This window comes from Sander lucioperca, chromosome 22, assembly GCF_008315115.2.
Source record: "Sander lucioperca isolate FBNREF2018 chromosome 22, SLUC_FBN_1.2, whole genome shotgun sequence".
Lineage (NCBI taxonomy): Eukaryota > Metazoa > Chordata > Actinopteri > Perciformes > Percidae > Sander > Sander lucioperca.
The window spans coordinates 18,921,205-18,935,592 of NC_050194.1; the positions used below are offsets into that span (position 1 = coordinate 18,921,205).

At 40.3% G+C, this 14,388-nt stretch overlaps 1 protein-coding gene across 7 annotated transcripts in view; it reads left to right on the forward strand.

Moving 5' to 3' along the window:
- dock1 (dedicator of cytokinesis 1) overlaps nt 1-10,696 on the forward strand; it is a 195,633-nt gene extending 184,937 nt beyond the window's left edge. For all 7 annotated transcript variants that reach the window (XM_035997233.1, XM_035997234.1, XM_031314965.2 and 4 more), the window contains 6 exons: nt 1,718-1,855; nt 3,046-3,188; nt 3,911-4,109; nt 6,096-6,273; nt 7,486-7,637; nt 9,806-10,696. In XM_035997233.1, the coding sequence (XP_035853126.1) occupies nt 1,718-1,855; nt 3,046-3,188; nt 3,911-4,109; nt 6,096-6,273; nt 7,486-7,637; nt 9,806-9,901 (906 nt within the window). In that variant the 3' untranslated portion in view covers nt 9,902-10,696. The remainder of the gene's footprint in view (nt 1-1,717; nt 1,856-3,045; nt 3,189-3,910; nt 4,110-6,095; nt 6,274-7,485; nt 7,638-9,805) is intronic.
- The last annotated feature ends 3,692 nt before the right edge of the window (nt 10,697-14,388 follow it).

Below are 14,388 nucleotides of genomic sequence, written 5' to 3' on the forward strand. Positions count from 1 at the left end.
AATCCTCGCAGGGTGTCTGTAGCCTTCTCTCATTTAGCTTTCTGTGCAAGAGCTTTGGTTTTGTGGATCACAGCATAATAACTAACATTTAGTGAGTGAAATATCCTGTATTGTAGACACTACGCTACATGCTCGGTATCTCTTTTTCAACCAATCTGTTCACCATGTGCTTCTCGAGTCATATGATGCTTTTTAATGTATTAGTGCAGTGTATTACATGGCTGAAAACCTGAAGCTACAACATTATAGATGTGTTTTTCTGCTTTAGTTATTTCTTTATCCATTAGTAAGACCCCCATTTGTTGAAGCGTGTAAATAAAACATGCACCGTTTGAGGTTATTACAAAAGATTGCATCATAAAAAAATGAATTGCCGTTGTGTGCAAGATGAGTGAAGTCAGTTCTTGTTGCCTGCTGTCGAGGGGCAGTTTGGCCTCAGAGAAAAGGAAGAAAGGCGAGCAGTCACTAGGGAATCAGAGGTTAGCGCGCGTGCGCACACACACACACACACACACACACACACACACGGACACACACTTCTTCTCGTTACTGGCCTACCTATGCCAGATACTTCACACACTTTTTTGTACCCAGAGCAGATTCTTTGTTCCATTTGCTCAAGGCTTAGGTGAATTTGTTAGCCATAAAAGTTGCTGTACTTAGGATGAGGCACGAGATGCACTCTGCAGTTTAGTGTTTCCTTGTTTTTGAAATGTGCAAATGCACCACTCTGACTGGGACCGATAAATATAATAAACATCCCTTTAATGTGTTTTTTTTTTTACTTATTCATAGAAGCGTAAAGGCATAAGCTGCTTGCCTTTCACATTTTAACAATATTTTTCACTTATCATGACATATTTCTACAGTTGCCATGGGAAAGAAAAGGTCTGTTATTACCACAAGTGACGGTAACATCTTTTCCGTTTTTCGGAGTTATTGTGCAATTCTCCACTGCCTTATCACAGCCAAAGATGGCATGTAAAACACCAGGTTCTGAAAACACAACAAAAAAAACTGTGATTTCAACCAAAAAAATACTCTCTTCCCAAGGGATGACGCTTCCTCCTCTTGCCAGATTTAGTCAGCAGAGCTTGGTGACACTGACTGTGGCACTGGGGTTTCCTAATTACTAGTTTTCAGCAGTTGCAGTCTCTCTCTCTCTCTCTCTCTCTCTCTCTCTCTCTCTCCCCCCCCCTCTACCTGAGATGCTTCTGTTATGTGTTTAGATTTTGCTATTTACCACCTGCCTACAGTGTGAGAGGCAGCAGTGTCCTGAAAAGGATGCATTGCGTCTTTATTTGCGTCAGAGGTGGGAAGGAAAAACATCCACAGGATGCAGTACATGCCTATACATGTAGTCTGTCTATGCGTTCTCATTGCCTTGTTTAATATGCCTGTGTTATGATGTGTTAATGTTGGAGGTGGGAGGCAGGGGGAGGGAGTGTCATGGCAACAGCCTTCGCTATAGTCTACTTCCACCTGGATAAGGTTGCAGTGATATTTCCTCTCTGTGCACTCAGACTGATATGCATTCACTGCTTGTGCTAAGTATGCACAGCCAAGGGGCCAAAAGTCATGCGAGTAAAATTGTATGTATGTGGCGGGACAGGAGCGTTTTCCTCTGATGAATGAAGAACCGGCATGTAGCTAACCTCTCATCTCTCTAGGGTATGTTGGATGAAGGTTTCTTACGCTACTGTTTTGCCCCCGGCAGATCCCGCACCTCTCCGAAGGTGTTCGCATCCACGGAGAGAAGGTCACAGAGGCGCTGAGGCCTTTCCACGACCGCTTGGAGGCCTGCTTCAAGCAACTGCGGGAGAAGGTGGAGAAACAGTATGGGGTAAAAACCCTGGTAAGAGCTTTTGCTTGTTTGGGAGCTTTCTGTTACATGAAAAGTGCTTTGTACTGTAGCTCAGTGTGGTCATTTCTAGCAGGAACAAATGTAATCTGCTGCCTTTTATTTCTCCTGGTGTGTTTGGCCTTAAATTGTGTAATGTAACATCATACAATATGATATTGTTATACCTTTCAGAAATCCACCATGTAGGATTACCATCCTCCTGTTCCTTTGTTTGGTTTTAACATTTATTCCATATATGTTTTTTTGTTTTTCAGATAAAACATTGATGCAATTACTTTGTGTTAGCTGAAAATGTTCATTATTTAGTATTTTGTATACAGAGAGAAATAATGGTCACAGGATGACATGAGCCACAGAAAAACATCTATCGATACAAACATGGCACACGGTGTAAAAGTTACTGAGGAGAGTGGTGTTCCTTAGTTGGATATACTTTCCTGTGGGAGGAAGCACTGCCAAACTGTTTAAAAAGCCAGTGTCCGAACCAGGACATAAAGATGATAAAATGAATTAAGACAGTTAACAGCATTTGATGCCATTTTAAGAGCTGATGTCAAGAACACAATCAAAATTAATGATAAGCTACAAATTTCCGATTTTGTGTTCCCTGTTCCTTAACAGCGTGTCTTCCAGATGCATTTAGAACACGCATGTCATACTTGCTTTTACTTTTAAGTCAGCTTGTGTGCAGTGGGATGCTGCTGGGGACGACCTCCCATCTCTCTCCTCTTTTACAGATTTAATTGTTGCTTGGCCAAGCTTTTCCCTCAATCTTGCCTGAGGTAAAGGCACTCTCGCTCAATTTAAAGGGAGAGGGTAGTGACCTTTCAAACGAGAGAAAAGCCATCACTTTCCAGGGTGGGATAATAAGGTTATCCCATCAGATGTGTGATGACCCCTTTCTTCACTCAAATTTAAATACAGAAGGGTTCATTGTTAGATAATTTTACAGAAGTACAGGAATAAATAGTAGCACCCCCCTAACTTTTTGTTTGATAATGTTGCTGCATTTGGAGCTCTATGCTCTACAGAGAATTAGGATAATACCGGGAATGACCTTCCAACACTATATATTGCCAGTAGTGTAAAAAATAGAAATACAAATGCACAGATCACTTCAAAGCAGTCATTGACTTCTAAGCTGAATTTTGTTCTGTTTTTCTTTTCCTCTGTGGTGTCAGCCGGCAGTAGACGAACGGCGGGGGCCTTGTCCTCAGTCCATGGTGCGCTCCTTCACCATGCCCTCGTCCCAGAGGCCGCTGTCAGTGGCTTCAGTTACCTCCATCTCCTCTGACAACTCCCCCTCCAGGCCTGGCTCAGATGGGTAACACCTGGTTTACAGTTCTTCAGGGCGTAAAATACCATACGTCCTCCTTGGCTTTTTTTGGTCATCCCTTTTGAGCAGTTTAGAAAAGTGTTTTTGGATGATTACTGTCTTGTAATAATCCCTGCCGTTCTTATCTCGATAAGTCAGTCCCAGGCCCCACGAGGATCTGCTTATGCAATTTTTGATCAACTATGTTTTTTTGTTGAGTTAATCATGTGTACCTGTCACATACAACATAAATCCTTACCAACTTCATTATGAGAATGTGAATCAAACTAACATTAATGCCAGTGTTAGGTGTTCTTTGGAGTACTGCAGGGGATACAAATGTTTATTTAAAAATATCAGCCATGCATAGTTCCTAAATTTTATATATATATAGTACAACATTTTCATAAATTATACACTATAGTATTTAATGAATTTAGTGATTTTACACATTAGAAATGTAACATTTAAGTGTTTTTTCAGTTACATTATCTTATGTTTAGTAAATCAGATACTGATGGCACAGCGCTGTATTGTACCTCTATATAGCTAGGCTTTTTTTTCTACCGAAAATGTTTTGTGCTGGTCGGATGGTACTTGAATGAATAAATATTTCAAAGTGGGTACATTATTCAAAAACATTTGAGAACCACTGAATTATGCTAATAACTATTTCAGTTATTCCTGCTCGACTGTTTAAGAGAACCATTATTGTATTATTTTGATTTCAGTTTTGCCCTGGAGCCCCTCTTGCCAAAGAAGCTGCACACCAAGTCTCAGGACAAGCTGGACCGGGATGAGCCTGAGAGGGAGCGCAAAGAGAAAAAGAAGGAGAAGAGGAACAGTAAGCACCAGGAGATCTTTGACAAAGAGATGAAGACCACAGAGATCACTCTGCAGCCCGCTGAAGCTGTCATACTGTCAGAGACGGTACTGAAAATGTGGCCTATACTAGAAATTCACGTTTCCCTCTTTCTCTCTCTGCCTTTACTTTTGTTTTGTTTTTACTTTAAATTATTTTCCTCTTTCCTCTCTTCTTTTCTTTCTTGTACCTATGCAAGTGCATTGACAATTTGCCGTGGGTTTTCATGGTTCACAAAGAAGAAAGTAGGGGTGATGTGAAATACAGAAAAATTGAGAGAACTTAATATGTGCACAACTACAGGCATATTAGCAGGTTTGGACTGGCAGCTGCTCTGTATTGCATTGTGTTTCAAGCTTGGTGCTCTCCCTTAACCAGCATCATGATGCTCCTTCTTCTTTGTGTTATTACAGACCCATTTGGGAAGCGTTTTCCCTGGTCCTTAAGCATTAGGAAAGATGACCCCTGAACTTTCTTTTATTGCCACCATCAGGCCACCACCTTTTTTCTATAAAAGAATAATCTAAATCTAATTGGCGTGTTACCATGATATTTGCCAAGCACATTCATGCTCCCAAAGGCTGAATCATTTCCATGTTGGACTCAAAGAGCTTTTCTCCAGCGGCACTCTTATGTCAAGTTGTTAAGTTTGTACACAAAATAATTAAGGAGTAGATTACTACAATATTTTCTGTGCATCTTTATGGTCCTCTGAGGATGAATCCTGTTGACTTCCACTGACCCTGTGACTTTTCTTCTAGTGTAACTGTTGCACCACATTTTCCATGTCATACAGTATACATTTTTGTGCCACAGAGAAGTGGGAGGTCTTTGTTGAATTTGGTGTTTGAAGTATTACAGGTTGCAGTTAGCATTGTATCTCAGCAGGGTCTTTACCCTTTTTACTTAGTTTTTATTTTCTCCTCTCACAAAATTGTGGCCCTTCTCTCTTATTTCTACCACCCCGTTAGGGCTGCACGATATATCGATTCTTTATCGTCATCGCTACATAAACTGGCGCAATATACACATCGCAAAAGGCTGCGACATATCGCGAAAGACACTCAGAGATTTTTTGTGTTTGTTGAAAGAAAATATCAGTAGAAAACTGCACTTAAAAATGTAAATGCCATTCTATTTTAGTGCTGCCTTTTATATCCAATTAAATGTTCAATAAAAGAATGTTGGAAATCAAGAACTTTACCCCCCCACACACACACACACACACACACACACACACACATACACACACACACACACACACAACCGCTGTGTCCATTACAGCAGAGAAGTATCACTGTGTTAAGATAAAGGTAGGAATGGGATTCAGAAGAGGCCTCTGGCGGTGGTGGAGCCGTCTAGCTTGTGATAGGAGCCTCTTGCCTCGGGGGTCAAGGGTAGAGCACCCAGGGGTATCTGGTACTCACCAAGAAGTTGTAGGTTATAGTAGTTTGAAGTTATTATCTGGAAAATTGCTTTTTCACCCTCAATACAAATGTCGGTTTTGTGTTTTAGTGCTCTGGAAAAAGCATTACATCCCTGCGTGAAGCGTGTTGTTATTTGCAGTGCCTCCCTTGTGGCTGGCTGTTTGATATTGGCCAATTACAAACATGTTTGTTAATGTAGCCTACAATATGGGATAGCCCTGAGGACATATCTTTTCAAATTCAAATTGCTGCCATAATAAAGCTGGGAGAAAGCACTTTTGCAAGCAAACAATGATTTCTAACCACAAATAAGATATTGCAACACAATGAGCACATTTATCCAAATGGTTTCTCCTTCAGGAATGCAAATAGTCAACTTAATATCTGTGTGGATACACACACAACAGTCCCAAAGGAGATGTGAAACTAATTTTCTCCTTTAAAATATATTTTATTACACCTCTGTTATATTTCACTGTAGACTCATGTTCCAGCTATTACATTTTGTTCTCAGTTCAGCTTTATTGCTGTGTTATGTAATTTAGGTTGTTTTACATTGAGCACTCAGTAACAACTCGATTCCTGATAGTATCTACTTCTCTTTTTTGTTTGTGCATGATTACTCAGATCAGCCCCCTGCGGCCTCAGAGACCAAGGAGTCAAGTTCTCAGCCAGATTGGTGGAGACCGACGCCTCTCCGTGTCCCCTGGACCCCCTTCTTCTTCCTCCAACTCCTCCTCCTCGTCGGGACCCCCGCCCATCACACCCAGGAGCAAACTCTCCTTTAGCCTGCACACTGTTTCCAGTATGAGCAATCTTACTTTATTCTCACTCCCATTAAAACACACGTTATCTTTTGACTCAATCTACAATCTCTGTAGGCCTGTTTGTTTTACCTATTACACTGTTACCACATGCCGTGGTACACACAATGATGCTCAGTCTGATCTAAAACAGAGCGCTATGAGTCATGTTAGCTACACTTCTTTAAATGGCCATGCAAATCATACTGTAGCTGTCAGCACCACACATTAACCTCTAAATTTGTCTCTCTGTCACAGGCTGCTAACACCAGAATCACTCATTATAGGCTCTATGTGTTAACTCGCTCATCAAGGATATTCATGAGAAAACAGTTGCTGCTTTAAAATTCTAATTCTTTGCATTGTGAGACACGCTGCTTCAAATTTCACATTATCCCTGATGAGTGATGCTGAGATGTAATTTATTATTTGACCAAATCAGTTTTATGACAGCATTTAAGTCACAGTGTTCGTGTATAACAATCTTCAGTTTGTAGCAACTGTAAGGGAACGCTCCATTGATTTAGTATTGGACTTCTAAAAAGTCGAGGGACTTGGGAGAGACAAATGTTTAAAAAAAAAAATCAATGCAACAGGGGCAGCGATATCCTGACTTTTACTTGATTGTATGGGTCAAGCTCCAGAAACAGTGGATGCTGCACTTCCTATAATAATAATAACATGGCATCTTTTTTTTAGATCCTCCCTGCCTGGTAAGTACCAAAGTCTTTCAAATTACAGGCCTTCAGTTTGTAACACAGGCTTTTTAATACATTAGTGGTGACACTTAACTTAACCCCTCATTATTATTTTAAACCTTGTATTGAATGTTTGTATGGTGCTTACGAATAACCTTGATGACATCATCGGGGTTGGGCATTAAGGTTCACACTTGACCCTGGAAATAATGTTTTGGCAAAAACATTATCTTAAGATCCACTTACTAGCTTTTCTGAGCCACTGAAGACATGAAACAGCTGAGTAATACTCCCATTACTACTGAACTGTTCTCTCTCTGTGTTAAATAGATTAGGTTTCCCCTGTGTGTGTAGGAATTTAGCTTTTCTCAAAAAAATGTCTTGCTTTTGTAAAACATACAATTAGTCTGAATGATAGGAAATTCATCAGAAATAGGCCATGTTTGGGTCCCATCCGTACTGTTTGAGAATGTAGTTTGATGATGAATGTGAGCTGATGGGCGCCCTCTTGCACAGATCTCGAGCTGAACGGGATGGGCTGTTCTGACAAAGGTGAAACCCCTCCTCCGCTGCCAGTGAAAGGCAGCAACGCTGATTACGGCAACCTGCTAGATAATCAAGACTTGACGAGTCCCTCGACGCCTCCACCACCCCCGCCACATCAAAGGGTAGGTGTTTTAATTAGGGCTGAGAGGAGCTCCTTAATGATGCATGGCACTCGTAATGAAACAAGAGGCCGCTACACGCACTTGACATTCGGGTCAACCTACTCCACTATCCCTTACTCCTGTACGTCTTGTGCTAATGTGTGCGTTCATGTCTGTGTTTGTTCAAGCATGTTTCACACTAACATTTGTGAGTCACTTTTGTAATGTGTGTCACAGAAGAGTGTAGGCATCAGTCAGTTGGCAGCAAGGGCCTACACCCTCCTGTCCACCCCGCTGTTATTTATACTTGTTCCCTCCAGCCGGCCTGGTGCTCAGACGTGATTGATTGGATGATTACTTTACCTCTCACATCCATCAGGAGCTCTCCCTCTGTTAATCAGCTGCTCGTCTCTCCACACTCACCGATGTCTACGCTAGCCGTCCTCTCGCCTCGCCACTCCGTTAACTAATCTTATTTATCCACTGTCATCGCCCGTGGACAGGTAGTAAAACGGAGCCTGTACAGACAGTGTGGCAGCAGGCGGACAGTAGTGTAGTGAGAGCAGATGTTCAGAGACTGAGTGACAGCCGCTCTTCATTTACAGTCCTTGATGGAGGCAGAGGTGAGGTCATTTAACGAGCATTACTCCTTGTCTGTTGTCTCTGTTGTGAACTCAGGTGTCTAGGAAGGGCATGCAGGTAGACAGAATAGCTCAAACAACTCCATTCTCCTTTATTATCCTAAAGCCCCAATCTGTCATTTTTTGACAACATAAATATAGGGTATATTAATTAAAATAACTTCATAGTTTGACTAATGGATGAATAATGAACATTTGTGTTTCTCAACTAATATAGGCCAGTTTTTGCAAACATTATAAATTAAAAAACATTTACCAGAATTAGAAAACAGCTTAGAGTTAGGTGTCTAGTGTTGAGCCTGGATCAGGCTACAAGATATCAGCCCAAACATGGCTCGTAGATTTGGGTTGTCTAGAAGGAAAATACTACAGTGGCCGACAGGGGCAAACGCACTGCAACTTAATGAAACACATACAAATAGACAAAACACAAGCAAATTAAGAAAACATCTTCATTAATTTGAAAACACATGTGCAGCATTTAGCAAACGTGCAGCAAATACACACAACACAACCAAATACACAAATGCGCTGCAAATACAGAAATGATGCAAAAAGAAAAACACACAAACTGCGAAAACAAATGCAACAAAAAAACGCTGCATCCAGATTACACAACCTTTAGGGGGAGCACTAAGTGGAACAGCTTGATTTTCGACCCCACTGAGAGAGAGAGAGAGAGAGACAGAGAGAGAGAGAGCCGGGGCACGTTCAATCTCAGAACGGTGTGCACCATTGTGACACAGTGTGCAACTGCTTTGAGATTATAGACTGTAAATATTAAGTCTATGTTTGAGATATGTTTTCTCTTGTTTGGTGGGTGTGTCTCTAGTTTATTGGCTCAGGTCACAGGTGATACTCAATCAGTAGAGACGCGTCTGCAAACTTGTAGTAATAAAAAGGCAGAGCGCTCTCTCCCCGTGAGGTCGAAAATCAAGCTGTTCCACTTAGGGCTCCTCCTAGAGGCCTGGAGGACTTTCGTTGTGTAATATGCAGCGTTTTTTTTGTTGCATTTGTTGTTGCATCGTTTCTGTATTTGCAGCGCGTTTGTGTATTTGGTTGTGTTGTGTGTATTTGCAGCACGTTTGTTAAATGCTGCGCATGTGTTGCCCAATTGATGGTGTTTTCTTAATTTGCTTGTGTTTTGTCTATTTGCATGTTTCATTAAGTTGCAAATACGCTTCCATACAACAATTTCTCTGTCTGAATGGAAGGCAACAAATTATTGCACTAAAAAGCCTTTCTATTGCCCCTCGTGTTGTGCGGCCACCAAGATATGATTGGTTAAGGTTCAACGTGTAGTCTGACGAACATATAGTCTGAGAATTCAAGGCACCATTATCACTGAATCTGACATAGTTTCTTCTTCTTATTTTAAATGACATGCATGTTGTGTAAGCTGATCCTGGCCCTTGTATTAAAATACCTGTCATTCAAATTGCGAGTGATAGCAGCTTTAAATCCTAACTTTAGAATTTTAGTGGAAAGCCAAGTTGACTTTATTTGAGAAAATGGCGATTTCAAGGTTACTATTTTGTCTGTTTGCAGCACATTCCACCTCCACTGCCCAGCAAGACCCCCCCTCCACCTCCTCCAAAGACCACCAGGAAACAGGCCTCCGTCGATTCAGGAATTGTACAGTGAACAAAGACGCTGACAGTAGGACCAAACATCACACTGACAACACAACAAAAACAACATCAGCAGTAACCGCTCTCACCGAAAAAAGCGGCTGTTTTTACCCACACAATCCTCGCTCCCTGTCCCAGCTTGACAAGATGAATACCTCACTGTAGCCCGCCCCTTCTTATCATCTTTTTATTTTCATTTTCTTCTATCTTGTTTTGCCTACAGTTTGACGATGATGCAGTCTACCACAGGGAGCATGTTGCACAGATGAGTAGTCACTGAATTTATACTGTAGATGTCGTCTACGCCTGACACCATGCCACTTCAAGACTTTATCAGGACATTGTGTTCAGACAGATAAGCTTGGACCGACAGCTTTCCAATACTGGCCCACTCTCAAGTATATGAGAGCACATAGGTCATTAAATAATAATTCCTATATCTTTTATTCATATTCCCACTATGTACAGAGGTTTGTATATATGATTTTTATTTTATTTCTTCTTTTTTATTTGTATGTGATTTGATCATGACTTTTTGTATTAACGTATCATTAGATCAAGTGGCATTTATATGAAAAAAAGGGCTTGTAGGTTTGAATTGACAGGGACTTTACAGAGTTGGTATGTGAGAACATATGGATTTTATTGGTAAAATTTTGGAGTGCACATACAATTAACTCCTCTATCGCATTATCATTGTCCAGACCTTGTCCTAGATTGCTGTAACCTTGAATTTCAATAATATTGACTGTTCCCACTACTGACATGACTTTTGAATAAACTTTCAAATGTATGTATTTAAAAAAAATAAAAGCCTGCCTCATTATTTTTTGTCTACAGCGAGAGATGCTAAAAATTGATGTGAGTGTTTCTATATTTCTGAAACAAACTGGCAATTTGTACACATTTCCTCACTTCTACTTAACACTCGGTAACGAAGCTTTCTGCCTGCTTGATCGACAGCCATCGCAACAGCCGCATCATTAGCAACAAACCGGCGTTTTATACGTGTTACGCTATACTACACTATACAGGCTATCTCATTTACATAATGTGTCCGCTCACCAAGCGATCATTTCTCTTTTGAAAGAGGAAAGTGTGAATCTGGAATGTGGCTCATATTTAAAATATAGCTTAGCAGCGTAGATGAGCCAACTAACCGCAGGTGCCAGTTTTGTCCTGCTTCATGCATTGTTTAATTCTGCTTTTATAGAAAGCTCATACTTTGATTTCTCTGGTTTCTTTACACTGCTGCAGCGTAATAACACGTCATGTGAATAAGTTAATCATTTTTTATGGTTTTGTTTAATCTTGTCATTTGAAAATTTTGATTGGGTGTCATGGGACACACAGGCTGACAAGTTTGTTCTCAGCTTTCTGTGCTTGATAGGTTTAATGTATTTTGACTCCAAATTAATAATTGGAGTTTGAACCATAAAGTCAGTGTTTAATTATCTGTTATGTGGCGGTTTAAAATTGAATTACACTTTAATTAGTTTAATAAAAATGTGCATCACTTTGGGTCGGTGGAACAACTTGACTAATAAAAATTTCAGTGACAGTGATCATTTTGGCATTATAGCATTTGAGTCATGCAGTTTAAAAGTCTAATTATTATGCCTCTCTATACTGTATGTTGAAGTGAGGTGTTTTAGGTACTTTAAACAATCAGTACAAACAGTTTTAACAATTGGAAGGAAATCCTGTGATTCTCATGCAGCTTTATTAGTCATTTTCCTTCCCATATTAATAAAACTAAATACACATATTTAGTTGGGTTTTTTTTTACCAGTTTCCAGCTGTTATTTGTGCTCCAGTGGCTGGAAGCTTCTGTAAAATTGTGCTGTTGAACCTTTTAATTTCTGAATCCTCATTTGCACATTTTGTAAACGTATTTACACGCACCTTTGTGTCTACCATAAAACCAGCTTGTGGGACCTTTTTGAAGTGTTTGCCCCAGTTGGCTCATATTCCTCTGCTCTCTTATTCTGCTGACACTTTGTGAGTGGGTGTCCGCCTGAGGAGAAATGCTCAAACTGTAGCATCTGTTGTTTGAAGGTGTCATATTTTTTTTTATTTTTTTTTTTTTACATTTTACATCTCAGGAAAGGGGTTTATAAAGCTCTCGTCCTAATTAGGAACACTGAATGACATATTTTTTCCTTGGAGTTGTATTTGGGAAAAGAAATCATGAGAGACCACTTGTATAACTCATGGGTGGTATTTTGTCAGACTATAAAATGTCTCATTAATATGTTGGTAATTCACCCGCTATCAAAATGCAGAATTCAGTGCAATTTCTTATTTGTTCATCAATTAAACAAGTAAATAAGTTGACTTGTATATATAATTCTCTATAGAACTATTCTTCTAAGAGGCTTGAATGGTACAGAGGTGGTAAAGCTTTGAAAAACCATTATTAAAGATTATAATACTCATCTGCAATCTATTCCATTTCCTGTCATGTTTCCTCCACCTGAGCTCCGTCTTTCCTCATGTTCATACAGTAAAACCATTTAATCCTGGTGAGGACAGATCACTGTTGTGTACGTTACCACTGCTGAGTACAAGGTTTGTGCTCCATAGGACCTTCATTTGACCATCTGTCTAGATGATAAATTGCTCTGCAAACAGAAAGAAATGGAGTAAGTAATATTCAATAAAAATGCAAGTTTTACTATCATACCACTGTTATTTTCTCTCATGGTTTCCCTATTTCCTCGTTCTTATTTCCAGTTCCACCCAAGGCTCGACTACCTGACTCTCTCTCAGGACCATTACCCTTGCTTCAGTGCAGTACCATACTATGCTTACAATAACAAAACATGATGGTGTTCATTAAAGTCTTTTTCCTCAGCACTAAGGCACGTTTGACCCACTACATGGTAACTTGAGCGTCAAACTGTTGCAGTTTATGGTTTCATGAAGACGGTTAACAAGCAGGCGATCACAGTTTATACAATGATGATTGCATACTTTTTCTGCATGCAGACTAGGGTCGAAATATAAAAAATAGTATACAAATATCTCAAATTGAACTCGAGAAAAAAAATACAACCCAATATAATGGATATAAAAAAGCACAGGTGTTACTAATAACAAATAACAATTGCTCAGTTCCAGTTGTCTTGCATTCCACAGCGCTGCAGAGGAGGGTCTGGCAAGTCCACACAGCATTCCGGGATGGGAGGAAAAACTCTGGTTTATTATCATTTCTTTAAACCAATCACAATCGTCTTGGGCGGTGCTACGCGCCGGACACAAAGACAGTGCCGCTGCAAAAATAGCAACAGAAAACTCTAGTCTAGCTAGCTGTCTGGATTTACCCTGCAGAGATCAGAGGAGCAGTTAACCATAGTCCTCATAAATCCACCGGAGGTTAGAATGCCAACACAAAAAAAAGCGGAAGGTGTTGGACATGCAGCCTAAAAAAAAAGGAACATCCGGCGGAATTTCCGGTGGCACCTGAACAATCCTGGAAGTGGAACGTCGTTGACATAGACTACAGTTCAAGTAGCCCAGTAAGTCATTACACAGTGAGCCATGCACAATACCAGGACCCTGAAACTGAAGTAGCTAGATTGAGTTCAGCCATTATTAATTGTATTATTTACACCATGTGAAAATGGCAGAGACTCATCACTGGTGCAGCCAATTGTTTTAAGCCAATTGTTCACATAATTAGTTGAATAGAGAACACCTGTGTGTAATCAAGGTTGTGGCAAGTGATTTTTATGTCCTGGCAAAAACTACATCATGAATACAATGTAAAAACAAATCTACGACAAGAATACTGAGACGCACAAAGCTTAGTGAGGTCAATCACTACCAAATGGCACAGCTGTAAATCTTCCTTGAGCAGGCCTGTGGTGCTCTGAAGGAGCTACAGGGTTCTGTGGCTGAGGCTTAGACATTGCATACAAAAAATGTTGCTCTGGGGATTCACCGAGAGCAGTTTTATGAACCTGTGGCAAAAAGAGAGAAAATACATGGCACACTGATGCCTGGCAGTGGCAGCATCTTGCTTGGGGGGGGGGTGTTTGTGAAGGCACAGGGAACATAAATGCTACGAACTCCTAGAGGAAGACCTGCTGCAAATGTGATTTGGAGGATTTATTTTCCAGCAAGATAATGACCCCAAACTCAAAAACAAAGCTACACAGGAATGGCTTCATAACAACAATACTAATCTCCCAAGTTGTCAAGTCACAGCCCAGACCGTAGTGCAATATATCTGTGGCAATCATAAACTTTACAGTGCATTTAACTGTGACTTAATGAAATTTGAGCAGTTGCAGTTTACTTCCTAGCACATTCTCTCCATAATTCACTTATCAAGAATAGCCAGTGCACACTCAATATCTAGACTTGCTATTGAAAAGGGATAAAGGGTGAAGCATTTCAGCAGTGGTAATATTACATAGTTAACTGGCAGCTATTTCAATAGGCTCGCAATGATTTGTGCTTAGGCATTATGCTTCACCCTGTCTCTCCTCAAAG